We start from the raw sequence: 14,258 nt of genomic DNA on the forward strand, positions 1-14,258 counted from the left end.
TCACAGATACCCAGGCATCTCCCAAGTTTATCTGTGAGATTAACTCCTCAAAGGGCTTAAGTATTTGGATCAGAGTCTGTGCTAGGCTCTGCTGCACGAACTCCAGCACCTCAGCTTTCACTTTTTCTGAGAATATATGGAGTCCCCATGTGAAAGCTTGTTAAGATCCATTTCCGTTTGCAGCCTAGAAACAGCATCAGAAGAATGCTTAAAATGGCAGATCAGCCTAGCCAAACCAAACAGCATTTTATATAGTATAGTATAATGCTGTTGAGTGTACTGTGGCCACCCAAAGCGGCGTACATTGACAGAAAAGAATTTTTTTACCATGTTTGTCGTTCAGCACAAAAAAATGGCCATACTGAGTCAGACCGATGGTCCATCTAGCCCAGTATCTTGTCTTCTGACAGTGGCCAGTGCCAGGTGCCCCAGGGGGAATGAACAGAACAAGGCAATCCTCAAATGATCCATCTCCTGTCGTCCACTCCCAGCTTCTGGCAAACAGACGCTAGGGATACTCGCAGCATGGTGTTGCATTCCTGACCATCCTGGTGAATAGCCATTGATGGACCTATCCTCCATGAACTTATCCAGTTCTTTTTTGAACCCTGTTATAGTTTTGGCCTTCACAAAATTGCCTGTCAATGAGTTGCACAGGTTAACTGTGTATTGTGTGGAGAAATATTTCCTTTAGTTTGTTTTAAACCTGCTGCTTATTAATTTCATTGGGTGACCCCTAGTTTTTATATTACATGAAGGAGAAAATAACATTTCCTTAGTCACTTTCTAAATACCAGTGAAGATTTTATAGACCTCTATTGTATCCCTTCTTCGTCATCTCTTTTCCAAGCTGAAAAGTCCCAGTCTTTTTACTCTCTTCTCATACGGAAGCTGTTCCATACCCCTAATCATTTTTGTTGCCTTTCTCTATACCTTTCCCAATTCTAATACATCTTTATTAAGATGGAGTGACCAGATCTGCACACAATATTCAAGATGTGTGTATACCTAGATTTATAATGACAAGTTTCAGAGTAACAGCCGTGTTAGTCTGTATTCGCAAAAAGAAAAGGAGTACTTGTGGAACCTTAGAGACTAACCAATTTATTTGAGCATGAGCTTTCGTGAGCTACAGCTCACTTCATCAGATGCATACCGTGGAAACTGCAGCAGGCTTTATATATACACAGAGAATATGAAACAATACCTCCTCCCACCCCACTGTCCTGCTGGTAATGGCTTATCTATGATTACTTTAGATAAGCTATTACCAGCAGGACAGTGGGGTGGGAGGAGGTATTGTTTCATATTCTCTGTGTATATATAAAGCCTGCTGCAGTTTCCACGGTATGCATCTGATGAAGTGAGCTGTAGCTCACGAAAGCTCATGTTCAAATAAATTGGTTAGTCTCTAAGGTGCCACAAGTACTCCTTTTCTTTTTTAGATTTATAATGAGGCATTATGATTTTAAGTTACCTAACCCTTTCTTAATGATTCCTAACATTCTGTTAGCTTTTTCACTGCCATTGCACATTGAACGGATGTTTTCAGAGAACTATCCACTGTTACTTCCTGAGTGTTGTATGTTTCGCTGGGATTATGTTTTCCAATGTGTATTTGCATTTGTCAACATTGAATTTCACCTGCCATTTTGTTGCCAGTAACTCAGTTTTGTGAGATCTCTTTGTAACTCTTTACAGTCTGCTTTGGACTTAACTATCTTGAGTAATTTTGTATCATCTGAAAATTTTGCCACCACACTGTTTACCCTTTTTTCCAGATCATTTATGAATATGTTGAACAGCAGTGGTCCCAGTACAGACTCCTGGGTGACACCACTATTTACCTCTCTCCATTCTGAAAATTGATCATTTATTCCTACCATTTGTTTCCTATCTTTTAACCAGTTATGGATCAATTACTGCTTAGTTTGCTTAACTTTGGTCCAGGACTTTGCCAAAGACTTTCTGGAAGTCCAAGTACACGATATCACCCTGGTCCACATTTGTTGACCCCCTTCAAAGAATTGTAATAGATTGGTGGGGCATGATGTCCTTTTACAAAAACCTTGTTGATTCTTCGCCAACAAATTGTGTTTATCTATGTATCTGATAATTCTGTTCTTTACTATAGTTTTAACCAGTTTGCTTGGTACTGAAATTAGGCTTACCAGCCTGTCATTGCAAGGGTCGACTCTAGAGCCTTTTTTAAAAATTGGCGTCACATTCGCTATCCTCCAGTCATCTGGTACAGAAGCTGATTTAAATGATGGGTTACATACCACAGTTAGTAGTTCTGCAATTTCATATTTGAATTCCTTCAGAACTCTTGGGTGAATACCATCTAGTCCTAATGACCTATTATTGTTTAATTTATCAATTTGTTCCAAAACCTCTTGTAATGACACCTCAATCTGAGACAGTTCCTTAGACTTGTCACCTAAAAATAATGGCTCAGGTGTGAAGAATGATGCAAAGAATTCATTTAGTTTCTCCACAATGGCTGTATCTTCCTTGAGTGCTCCTTTAGCACCTTGATCGACCAGTGGCCCCACTGAATGTTTAGCAGGCTTCCTGGTTCTGATGTCCTAAAAAAAAATTTGCTGTTAGTTTTTGAGTCTTCAAATTCTCTTGTGGCCTGCCTAATTATACTTTTACACTTGACTTGCCAGAATTTATGCTCCTTTCTATTTTCCTCAGTAGGATTTAACTGTCAGTTTTTTAAAGGATGCCTTTTTGCCTCTAACCACTTCTTTTACTTTGTTGTTTAATCATGGTGGCACTTTTTTGGTCCTCTTACTATGTTTTTTTTAATTTGGAATATACAGTTAATTTGAGGCTCTATTATGGTGTTTTTTAAAAGTTTCCACACAGCTTGCAGGCATTTCACTTTTGGGACTATACCTTTAAATTTCTGTTTAACTAGCTTCCTCCTTTTTGTGTAATTCCCCTTTCTGAAGTTAAATGCTCTGAGGTGGGTTTCTTTGGTGTTCCCAGATCTGCCGTCATTACCAGTAGCCTTAATATTGTTTACAAGTGAAGTTCCTTATGCTGTGTATTACCAGGAATCTTCTCGGGGGAAATATTTCAAAGAAGGGCAGCTGATGCCAAGGTTCTAATGGCCTACTGGTTTCCCATAGCACAAATCCTTCTCAAAGCACAAATTTTCCTGATTTATCAAGTGTTATCAAGTGTCATCATTTCTCCCAGAGAGTAAAAGAGCAGATTCATTCCTGATATAACTCCAATATATCTTACTAAATAATAATTATATTATAACATAATTTTTATAAATAATTTTATGGTTTGGCCACCCTCTGTTTCCTCCTCTGGTATGCACACACCTGTGCAACAACAAAATTCTACACAGTGCTCCTTCTTAACTCAGTTGGTGAGAATTTACAAGCTTCTTGAAGTCTCTTTTGAACATGTTGCCTCAGAGCTCATGTAGCGTGGTATTCTCCCCAGAAATTTCAGTTGAAAAAGGTAGTCAGTGTTAGCATGGTGATTGACTCATTGAGAGAGTCCCAAACATTGCTTTATTTTTTTCCTCTAATTCAGCCTACAACCTTTTTTGGGAAAAAAACAAAAAAACAATTTTTTACCTACCCAATCCCCAAAATGAAACCAGCTCCTGTGTCCGTGATCACACCTTAGTTAGGATACATCAAAAACAAAACTGCCTACATTTGCCAAAAGTTGCCATGCAGTTATATTTCAGTTCCTGCTGTTTTCCCTGTATCATAGTTTCAGGGTAATTGCACCATTATCCCCCTTCTCCCTAGTCTGCTCTTGGAGTGCCCAGTCAGGTCTTAGGTCTCCAGCCATTACCGATCTCTAGGCAGAGACCCTTATCCCACTCCAATCTCACTAGGGTTTTTGGAAGGGCACAGCTCCCTGCCTTACACTATGGGAAAAACCAGTGCCTGTGCATTGCTTTTTCTCCCAGGACTATGAACAGTATATTGCCAGAAATTCCAAGTTACTACACAGCTCTTTCTAAGCAAGCACATTTGTTCTTAAGGTAAAAGCATTATAGAGAAAACATCATAAATGTACCAGGAGTCACTCATCAGTCGTATGGGGACCTCTAAGGCCAAAAGCATTCCCACCCTTTTGAAAGTATTGGGAGCCCCATTGGACAGATGGTACTGTTCATTTCCTGGATCAGAAAGGCAGCGATGGGTCTGTTCAAGCTCATCCTTTTATACCAAAAGCCCTTTCTTTGTCTCCTACTCTCTGGAAAACCCAGCTTGAATCAATATACCAGGTGGTGCTTCTCTGGAGTTACTGACAATCCTCAAGGTAATCACCTCCACTGTTTTTAGTTCCTGGAGGAACTCTGGTAATTCTCACCCATGGAGCAGATGGAGCAGAACAACAGTCATACATGAAACCATACATAATTTTAACACAGGAGTATCCAAAGATACTACATGGGGTTGCAGTACCTTTCACACCTTATATTTAGACTAAGAAACAATTGTGATAGAGGTGTGGTATCTGGAAAATATTGACTTTTTAATCCTGATCACGGTAGTATGTGACATAGTTTTATAACATAACATAGGATTCAGACAAAAGAATGCCTGTCCACACTTGTCAGCGAATTTGGCAAGAACTCTGCTAGCTACCCTGCCTACATTCTTATAGTTAGTATGGTTCTGGTCCCACTGTGGACAGAGTGTGTATCACAAATATTTTCACTTGTACTTTTAAAAAAATGCTGTTTTTTCTATGTAAGTGTTGTTCAATGTATTGGTTTCACGAATCTATGTAGGTTGAAAAAAATGTAAGATATTAAGAAAAAAAGGCAAACAGCTTTAAGGAGAACCTAAAATGTCACTTCCTGTTCCATTTGTTTATTTATTATTGTGTTTTAATATAGTCTTTTTCTTCCACAGGCATTTCTTATTCAAAACAGGAACAGGGACAACACCACTGTTCAGTACTGCAACACCAGGTTACACAATGGCATCTGGCTCTGTTTATTCCCCCCCTACTCGGCCACTACCTAGAAATACACTATCAAGAAGTGCTTTTAAATTCAAGAAGTCTTCAAAGTACTGTAGCTGGAAATGTACTGCACTCTGTGCTGTAGGAGTCTCAGTGCTACTGGCAATACTGCTATCCTACTTTATAGGTAAGTTCTAGTTTATATGATTATCGTCACCATAAATCTGGATGTGTGTTTTGTTGGTTATGCATGGACTATGCCCAACTGTACAATATAAAGCTTTATTTTTATCAGTGGTTTCTGGTAACAGCTTAAACCTTCAGAGCAATTTAATTGAAACTCTCATTCTTTAGATAGGATCTAAAAAAAATTAAGTACTTTGCAAGTATTTTTCAGCAGAATAGTAGTTGAAATACCTTTTAAAAAAAGATGATAAATCAGAAATGTCACATTTTTAAGATATATAAAATATAAGCTGTAAAAGCCTGTAATTCACACATAATTTCCAACATGTGCATTGTATATTCTGTTTTCCTCATTGTTTTCCATAAAGCATAACTTACCTTATTTAGCATTTAAAATTTTTGTTGTTGTTAGTTATTATGATATCATGTATTTGTATTTATATAGTGATCAAAGGATTACTAAACACTTTAAACAGAAACAGGTATTTATTATCTGTCTAAACAGATGATATAAGGACAAAAAAAATGGGAAAAATAATGTTTTTTCCTCTGTCTGTCCTATTTTTAAATGATTTTATATTTTGCCTCATTGTCTGTTAAATCATTTAAGTTATTTCTTCCTCTTCTTTCTTTCTACTTCCCTATTCAGGGTGGGTGAGTTTTATAGCCTTTTTCGAAGACTCATGCTCATCTCGTGTAAATTGGTCTCTCTAATGTCCTCTGATATCTGGTCCATGTAGCAAGTCTTTGGCCTCTCCCTTGGTCATTTTCCATCCATGATCATTGCAAGGACCATCCTACCAATATAACTCTCAGGTCTCCACTGAACATGTCCATACCATTGTAGCCTAGCCTCCCTCAACTTGTCTTCAACTGAGGCAATCTGCATTAGGTACCTCACATCCTTGTTTCATTTCCTGTCACAGTTTTGAACCATTTGATCATCTCAGCATCTTCATTTTTGTAGTGGAGAGCAGACTGATTTCTTTTCTTGTGGTGGGCCAAGTCTCTGTTCCATACATTAGGATGGGTTGAATTACAGTTCTATACACTTTACCTTTTAACTTTTATTGGCATCTTTTTATCACAGACAATTGGGGTCAGCTCATGCCACTTGCACCACGCAATTTGATATGATGCCAGGCATCACTCAGAAAGGCACTATTGTCAGCAACTATTGATCCTAAGTATTTACATTATTTCACTCTTCTAAGCTCTCTGCCTGTAATATCCTTTGTGGTGAGTCATCCTCCCTCAAGTTATCAAAGCCTCAGTCTTACTGATGCTCACTGTAAGTCCTGCCTGCCCAAAACTTTGTTGCCCACTTTTCAAAGTTAGTTTGCAAAGTCTCAAAATCTTCAGCACATATTTCTAAGGGTACATCTACACCACAAAAATGCCCTGCACAGAAGCAGCTCGCAGGGCTTACACTGTGGGGCTACAAATAGCAGGGTAGATGTTCCCACTGAGCTGGAGAACAGGCTCTGAGACCGTTCTGCTGTGCTGAGTTTCAGAGCGTGGGCTGCAGCCCACTGTTGTTTTAAGCCCCATAGTGCAATTTCAGCAAGCCAGAGTCAGTTGACCCAGCCTCTGAGACGTGCTGACGCACTTTTTTTTTTTTTCAGTGTAGACATACCCTAAGGCTTCAGCGAATCACACATTCCAAGGTTGCTCCCTTCATATATTCTCACTTATCACACCAATAACAACTGCAAACAAAACAGAGCTCCAGGCTGAGCTCTGATAAAGGCCAATGTTTCCTGGAAATTCTTTGCTGTGAGCCCCATTTGATTTTGACTACGGTAATCACTCCATCATCCATATCCTGGATAAGACAGCCATATCCCTCTGGCACACCTCTCCTTCACAAACTGCACCAAAGTAATCTCTTGGTACACAATTGTATGACTTCTCCAAATCCATAAAGACCATACCCAGTTGCCTTCTCTTTTCTCTGAACTTTTCCATGAGGACTCAAAGAACAAATATGACATCAATTGTACTCCATCCCAGCATAAATCAATGCTGACCCTTCCAAATTTCCACTGTTCCATGCAGATGTTTTTCAATAATCTTCTCCCATGCTTTCATAGGATCTGATGTCATCTTAATTGGGCAATAATTACCACACAGTGCAGTATCTCCTTTATGTTTAAAAATGTGGACCACAAAGGTTTTGTGCCAATCATGTGACATTTTCTCTTTAAGTATATCATTGAACAGACTTGTAAGATACTTGACACCTTCGTTTCCCAATAACTTAAATATCCTCCGATACTTCATCCAACCTAGGTGCTTTCTCCTTTTTCATTTTCCTAAATGCCTCTACAATCTCTTCCTCTTTTATACACTCTGTTATGATCCTGTTCATTTAAGTTATTTAATTTCACAAATATTGAACATTAAGCATTATATAAATTTAGATATACCTAATTATGGGAGAGTGCTTCTTCTACTGATGTCGTTAAGAAAACTCATTGACTTCTATGAGAGTTGGATCAGGACCTTAATGTATTTTCTGCTACTTCTGTATCTATGATCAGTTTATGAATATTGGTACCTCTGAGCCCATGAATGGCTTTATGAGCTTTTTCAAGATCTATGATAAGAACTAACTTATCAAGTTAATACAAAAATTGTCTTTTTATCTGCAATATGAAGATCGGTAGAACTGAAATTAGTGTCTTGTTTGGTTAATAAGAAGTTTAAACCCCTGTGGTTCTGGAACAATAAATGTACAAGTCTAACTTTTGAAAGCCATATTTGTGGCTCTCTGATCCATATACCCAGACAAGGGAGGAAAATATCAAGGGGGAAGTTATTCTTTTTTATCAATGTAAATTAATAATAAAACCTAGTGTGGCTTATGATCTATAAATCTTCATTGCCTTTGTTGAAACAGGCTTGTTAAATTTCAGTCCAAGCCACAGCTTAAGCTGAATAAAGCCTTTGAAGTAGCATTTACTTGGACTGAAGCCACTGTGAACAATGCAAGAAATTGGGCTGCTGAGTAATAGGAGAAATTCCTTTCCCCTGTGGCAGAGTACAACTCCCAAAGCAGCATTTCCAGTCTCCCTGTCAGCCTGGAGACCTGCATATGAATCCAGCTCAAGTCTCATGCATGGCAGACCAATCTGTTTTCTAGCTGAATTTTGTTTTTTCTTCATTGATCATACACACTGGTCTGTTTATATAAATAAGTGATTCAGAGGTAGGCTTCTGACATAGAATTTTTAAAATAATAATCACATTTATAAAACTTCAAGATTAAAAGTGCTCAGTCACAGACTTTGGGTCGGCATTTCTAGCTATTACAATCAAAAATATCTTTTATATATCAATGTCTGTTTGGGATTTGGGGAAGAGTTGGTACAATAATTTGAAGGTAATGGATGTAATTGCAATGTTCACATCTGCTAAAATTTTGAAGTGGCAGTATTAGATTTTAGGCAGTATTAAATGTGAGACATCTCTGTGAGAAGAAGAGGCTGTAGAAGAGCGGTAAACGAAAGTAAAATACTAAGGGCTTGTAAGCCTCAAAGAGCTAAAACACTTATGAGTTTGAATGTCACAAAAAGATAACTTTACTGGACTATTAGTGCCAAAGGCACATTCAGAAATATAGGCATGTCTAATTTGTCTATGTTCATGCATCCCCCAAAAAGGAATGTAACTTTCCAAGAAGAGAAAGTTTTCAGCCTTACACATTATTCACATACTATTGCTGAAAACAGGTGAAGCTGTTCTAAATTTCATGGGCATGAGCTAGTTTATATGCTTGCTGAAATAAACAATGCACAGGAGCCTCCTTCTATACATAGTCAATAGGGAGCTCTTTACCTACTGGTGATATTGCACACATTTCAGCTAACTCAGCAAACTGAATGTAAAATGCAGCACCCAGGGACACTTGCTAGAGGATTTTGGCTCCATAAAGCTATGAATGGATTACACTTATTCATATATGTGGCTTTCCTATCTGTGCAGATATAATATCAAAAATACCCCGTTTTTAATAAGCCATCCATGTATAATTCCATGTAAGTAATATAAGATGGAAATATTCTTCATTTTATTGAATTGTTTCATAACACCAAGTGTTAGAGAAAAGACTCAATGGAAAATTGCTTATAAAAAGTTAGATAGGACTGTGGCATTGAGTGACATGTTTCTCAGCAAATCTAGGGGAGCACATCATGCTCTGACTTGTCCACTGAGGTGGCATGTGACATCTGTATGGCCAGTTTGTGACATGGTTTTTTAACTTCACAGAGAGGCATTGCCACAAGATATGAAATGCTGCTGCCAGACCTGCAAAATATGGCAGTACATATTGATATGGTCTGTAGTACTGCAGATGCAAGTAGTCTAATTTGTGATTGTGGCAGTCACAAATGGACATGAGCAAGGGAGGAAGTAATAGATCCCATCTCTAGCAATAGTGACGTAGCCTCTCAATCAGCTCCTTCCCAGAAAAGGAGAGAGATAAACAGGCCACGTCCAAGCTTATTTTTAGTCACTGAAGATATGGGGTGAAGCAAGTTGCTTTGGATTCCACTGCCCCAGTACAAACACGATGCAGAAGAGACAGTTTGCTAGACCTCATCTCTACACCCACTTAACTGCGGAGTCATTTAGGCTAGCTAGTGGTGGGGTGCTATAGTAAAAGCCTCAGCTGTCTTGTTGTGACCATGAGGAAGGTCATAAAAAATTATCAGGAGTCATAATTGTATTACAGTCTCAAGCAAAGAAAATATTGCACCCTGACTATATAAGGTCAAGTATCCTTTGATAATCTCTTAAACACACAAATAAATTATATATATTTGTTGTGTAACCCTTCTGCCAGGCCAAGTTAATAGCAGCTAGGGCCGGGTTCAATACATAGGGCTTCCCTCTCAACAACGCAATGCAAAGCTGGCTCGAGCCCCACCCAGTGACCTGGGAAAAATCTTACACACACCCCTGGGTGCCTCAAAGAGGCAATACTTCCCTTCTTGCAAGCACAGAGTCTCGGTGTAGCAGAAAATCTTTAACAACAGGAGGTAAACGACATCAGCATTAAATTGGGAAAACACCACAACTAGGGTTCATAAACCAAACCATGAGCAAAGACCCACCCCAGCAAATTGGGGCATGTCCTTTCCCTTTAGTTCCTGAGTCCAGCAACCCAAAATCACCCAAACTCCCAAAAGTCCAACAACCCCAAAGTCTCTGTCCCTGGTCAGTGCCACCCCAGAGTTCCAAAGTTTATCTGCAGAGTCTTACCTCCCAGCCTGGGTGAAAATGGCAGTGTTAAGGGGCACCTTATGTGGCCCGAGGCTGACTGCCCCACCTCTCCGTGGAGTTCTGCTGCAGCCTTCACCACAAGCTGCTCCGCCAGCCACCTCGTGAGCTGCTCCAGCTGCCCCGCAAACTGCTCCGCTCCGCCAGCCACTCAGCAGTATATCTTTAGGGCCCCCCACTACTTAACACAGCACTCAGCAATTTCAGCTCTTAGTAATTTTAGCTCTTTAGTGATTTCAGCTTGTAGTGGGGGAGCCTCAGTGCTGGTGCACCATGTCCCAACTTGAATTCAGGTGAGCAGCCTGTAACTAGACTCGTAATAGAATCAAAATTAGCTCTGATATTCCACAGTGGAGAGAGGAGGCAATGCAACTGGTGTTTCAGGGCCCCACACCACCAGGTACAAATGTCTATCTCCAGCTTCTCTCATTTTACTGGGTTTTGGAACCCATGTCCCTTGTCTAGCGAGTGCTACTTAGCTGATGGCGAGTCTCTCCATCATAAAACAGTTCCACTGTCCTTGATTCACATAATCAGGGTAACAACACTTTATTCTTCCTGCCCCAATAATAGAGAAACTGAGGATCCCACAGCAGCCAAAGTGACCATTTGGGCTGCTGTGGGCTCATGCTAAGCGGGGTGTGTGTGCCTATGCAAACAAGATCAGCCACTGAAGTTCTTTTCCACAACTTGCCACAATTCGCCACTAGATGTCAGGGTAGAGCTCATCCTGACTCTGCTTACAGTTGTTAGCACTGATACATTTTTTAGCCTTACTTTTATAGTAGATGGTGGATGTCATGAACGTTTTTGACTTTGGATACAGGGTTGACACCCTGAAAAGGTAGAGAAAAACTGGGATAGACAAAGGAGATGTGGTGTAGAAAATGCAACAGGGGAACATGGAGCAGCAAAGAGAGGAGGGAAGGAGGCCACATACAAGGGATTGGAAGATTGGATTGGAGCCAAAATATATTTCCAGATTAGGGGAGTGGATCCAATGAACAACTCCTTTGAAGTAAGATAGTGTGTGGGGGGGCGGATATTAAAGAATATAAATACAAATTGCTTTGGTTCTGAGTAGAGAATGAACTTTAATTTCTTTTAGGAACTAGTGTAGTTAACTACTACACTACATTAACTATCATCAGTAATTGAATCTGTAGCCAAGATAGAACTCAGAGGAAAACCTACTCCAATCCCTCAAAATTTTTTTAGATTCTTCAGTGATGGTACCTACGTGTATTCCACTTTAGATGGGCATGTGCTTGAGGCTGAAAGATTTTTGCTAGCCGCATCTGTTTGTCCACACTTGTACTCTTCTCCTCCTCATGCTCTGAACGGGGGGCATAAGGGGCAGTGCAGACCAACTGCCTCTCCAGTTCCTTTCTACCACTTGTAGTCTGAGATGGAACCTCTTCAGTGTCCGCAGCATTAGCTCACATTCTTCACACTTGTAATTATGTATAATGGTTTTTAGATAAATACATTTTAGACAGTTTTATAGCTAATGTAGTTTTTAGTGGTTCAAAACTCCAGGGGTCTTCTCCTTAGCCAGCCTCTCCCCCATCCCTAAGAGGGCACCTACTATGTCCAAGGATCCTGGGATTCAATTGTTCTGTCTTTGGGCCTTTCTGGTTAGTGATGACCACTAGAAATGCCTCTGCTGTCATCTCTGGAAAACCCACATCCCCTCAAAGTGCAACATTTGCTGATCCATTCCAAGCAGAATCTGCCCAGCCTGTGAGTCTAGGCTATGGCTGGCAATAGACTGATCTATTAGAGTTCTTTGAGAGGGGACAACAAACATGTGGGCAAGGGTGATCCAGTGGATATAGTGTTCTTGGACTTTCAGAAAGCCTTTAACAAGGTCCCTGACCAAAGACTCTTAAGCAAAATAGGCAGTCATGGATTAGTAACTGGTTAAAAGATATGAAACAAAGAGGATGAATAAATTGTCAGTTTTCAGAATGGAGAGAAGTAAATGGTTATGTCTCCCAAGAGTCTGTACTGGGACCAATGCTATTCAACATATTCATAAATGATCTCGAAAAAGAGGTAAACAGAGAGGTGGAAAAATTTGCAGATGATACAAAATTATTCAAGATAGTTAAGTCCAAAGCAGACTGTGAAGAGTTACAAAGGGATATCACAAAATTGGGTGACTGGGCAACAAAATGGCAGATGAAGTTCAGTGTTGGTAAATGCAAAGTAATGCATTTGGAAAACATAATCTCAATTATACATACAAAATGATGAGATCTAAATTAGCTATTGCCACTCAGGAAAGAGATATTGAAGTCATTGTGCATAGTTCTCTGAAAACATCCGCTCAACGTACAGCATCAGTCAAAAAAGCCAACAGAATGTTAGGAGCCATTAGGAGAGGGATAGATAACAAGACAGAAAATATCATTATACCACTATGTAAACCTATGTACTCCTACCATCTTGAATACTGCATGCAGTTATGGTCACCCCATCTCAAAAAAGATGCATTAGAATTGGAAAAGGTAGGGAGAAGGGCATCAAAAATTATTATGGGAACAACTTCAGTCTGAGGAGAGATTAATAAGACTGGGACTATTCAACTTGGAAAAGAGATGTCTGGGGGGGTAGGTGGGAATATGATAGAGGTCAAAAAATCATGAATGGCGTGGACAAAGTGAATAGGGAAGTGTTATTTATCCCTTCACATAACAAAAGAACCAGAGGTCACCCAATGAAATTAATAGGCAGCAGGTTTAAAACAAACAGAAGGAAGTATTTCTTCACACAATGCACAGTCAACCTGTGGAACTCATTGCTGGGGGTTGTCACACAGGCCAAAACTATAAATTAAAAAAAGAATTAGATAAGTTCATAGAAGATAGGTTCATCAATGGCTGTGTAGTGAGGTGGTGTGGCTCCCTGCCACCCCAGAGAGGGACGAGCCCATCCGGGTGCTGGAGTGGGTGGAGCTAGGGAGCTCTGAGTCTGCCCCTCAGAGGGTGAGGCGGTGACCTGGAAGTATAAAAGCTCGTCCTCAGCACTCACTGGGAAGCCACCCGCGGCCCCAGGTGCATGCAAGGACTAGCCCGACCTATCCTGCGCCTGCTACCTGGAGGAGTTGCCGGACCTGTCCTGCGCCCGCTACCCGGAGGAGTCGCCAGGCCTGCCGCTTGCCCGCTACCCTGAGGAACCCAGGGTGCTGGACACCCCAGAGGACACAGCCTGGACCCAGGTACCCCAAGAGGGGGAATCAGGAAGTAGCCCGGGGCAGCCGACCGTAGTCTGGCTGAGGCACTGCCAGAGCCTATGACAGTGTGTTGCGGCCAGGAGCCCCACTGACACAGCAGCAGGTCTTCTGCCACTGCTAGGGCCCCTGGCTGGGATGCAGTGGAGTGGGAGGGCCTGTGTCCCCCCTGCCACCCAACTCGTGGATGGCAGTCTTCCCCCGCTTCCAGGTCCTTTAGAGGCCTGAGCTACTGACTTGGTTGCACTGCCCTGATCCAGGGCCTGGGCCTGCTAGCATTAGTGTGTTTGCTCAGCCCCTGCAGAGGGCCTGAGACCTGACTTATTGTTGTCCCGCCCTGACCTAGGGCCCAGGCTTATGATGTTTGTTTCAGTTGCTGCAAGGGCCGCCGAGGGAGACTCCTGTGGCCGGACTAATTTCCCCGAACATTATCTGTGTGTCGTGAGCTGGTGTGGCTCCCCGCCACCCTGGAGAAGGTCGAGCCCTGGCTAGCAACTTTACACTTGGTGGAGAATGTGGGCACGATCCCTTGCCCCTGTGAGAAGGGGTCTGAGGGGGAGAGCCACCCCGAGAGAGCCACGGAGATGGATCAGCT

At 41.2% G+C, this 14,258-nt stretch overlaps 1 protein-coding gene across 10 annotated transcripts in view; it reads left to right on the plus strand.

Moving 5' to 3' along the window:
• Positions 1–14,258, plus strand: part of TENM3 (teneurin transmembrane protein 3) — a 468,379-nt gene that overhangs the window by 288,057 nt on the left and 166,064 nt on the right. For all 10 annotated transcript variants that reach the window (XM_077814520.1, XM_077814521.1, XM_077814523.1 and 7 more), the window contains one exon: positions 4,905–5,143. In XM_077814520.1, the coding sequence (XP_077670646.1) occupies positions 4,905–5,143 (239 nt within the window). The remainder of the gene's footprint in view (positions 1–4,904; positions 5,144–14,258) is intronic.

This window comes from Eretmochelys imbricata, chromosome 4, assembly GCF_965152235.1.
Source record: "Eretmochelys imbricata isolate rEreImb1 chromosome 4, rEreImb1.hap1, whole genome shotgun sequence".
Classification (NCBI taxonomy): Eukaryota; Metazoa; Chordata; order Testudines; family Cheloniidae; genus Eretmochelys; species Eretmochelys imbricata.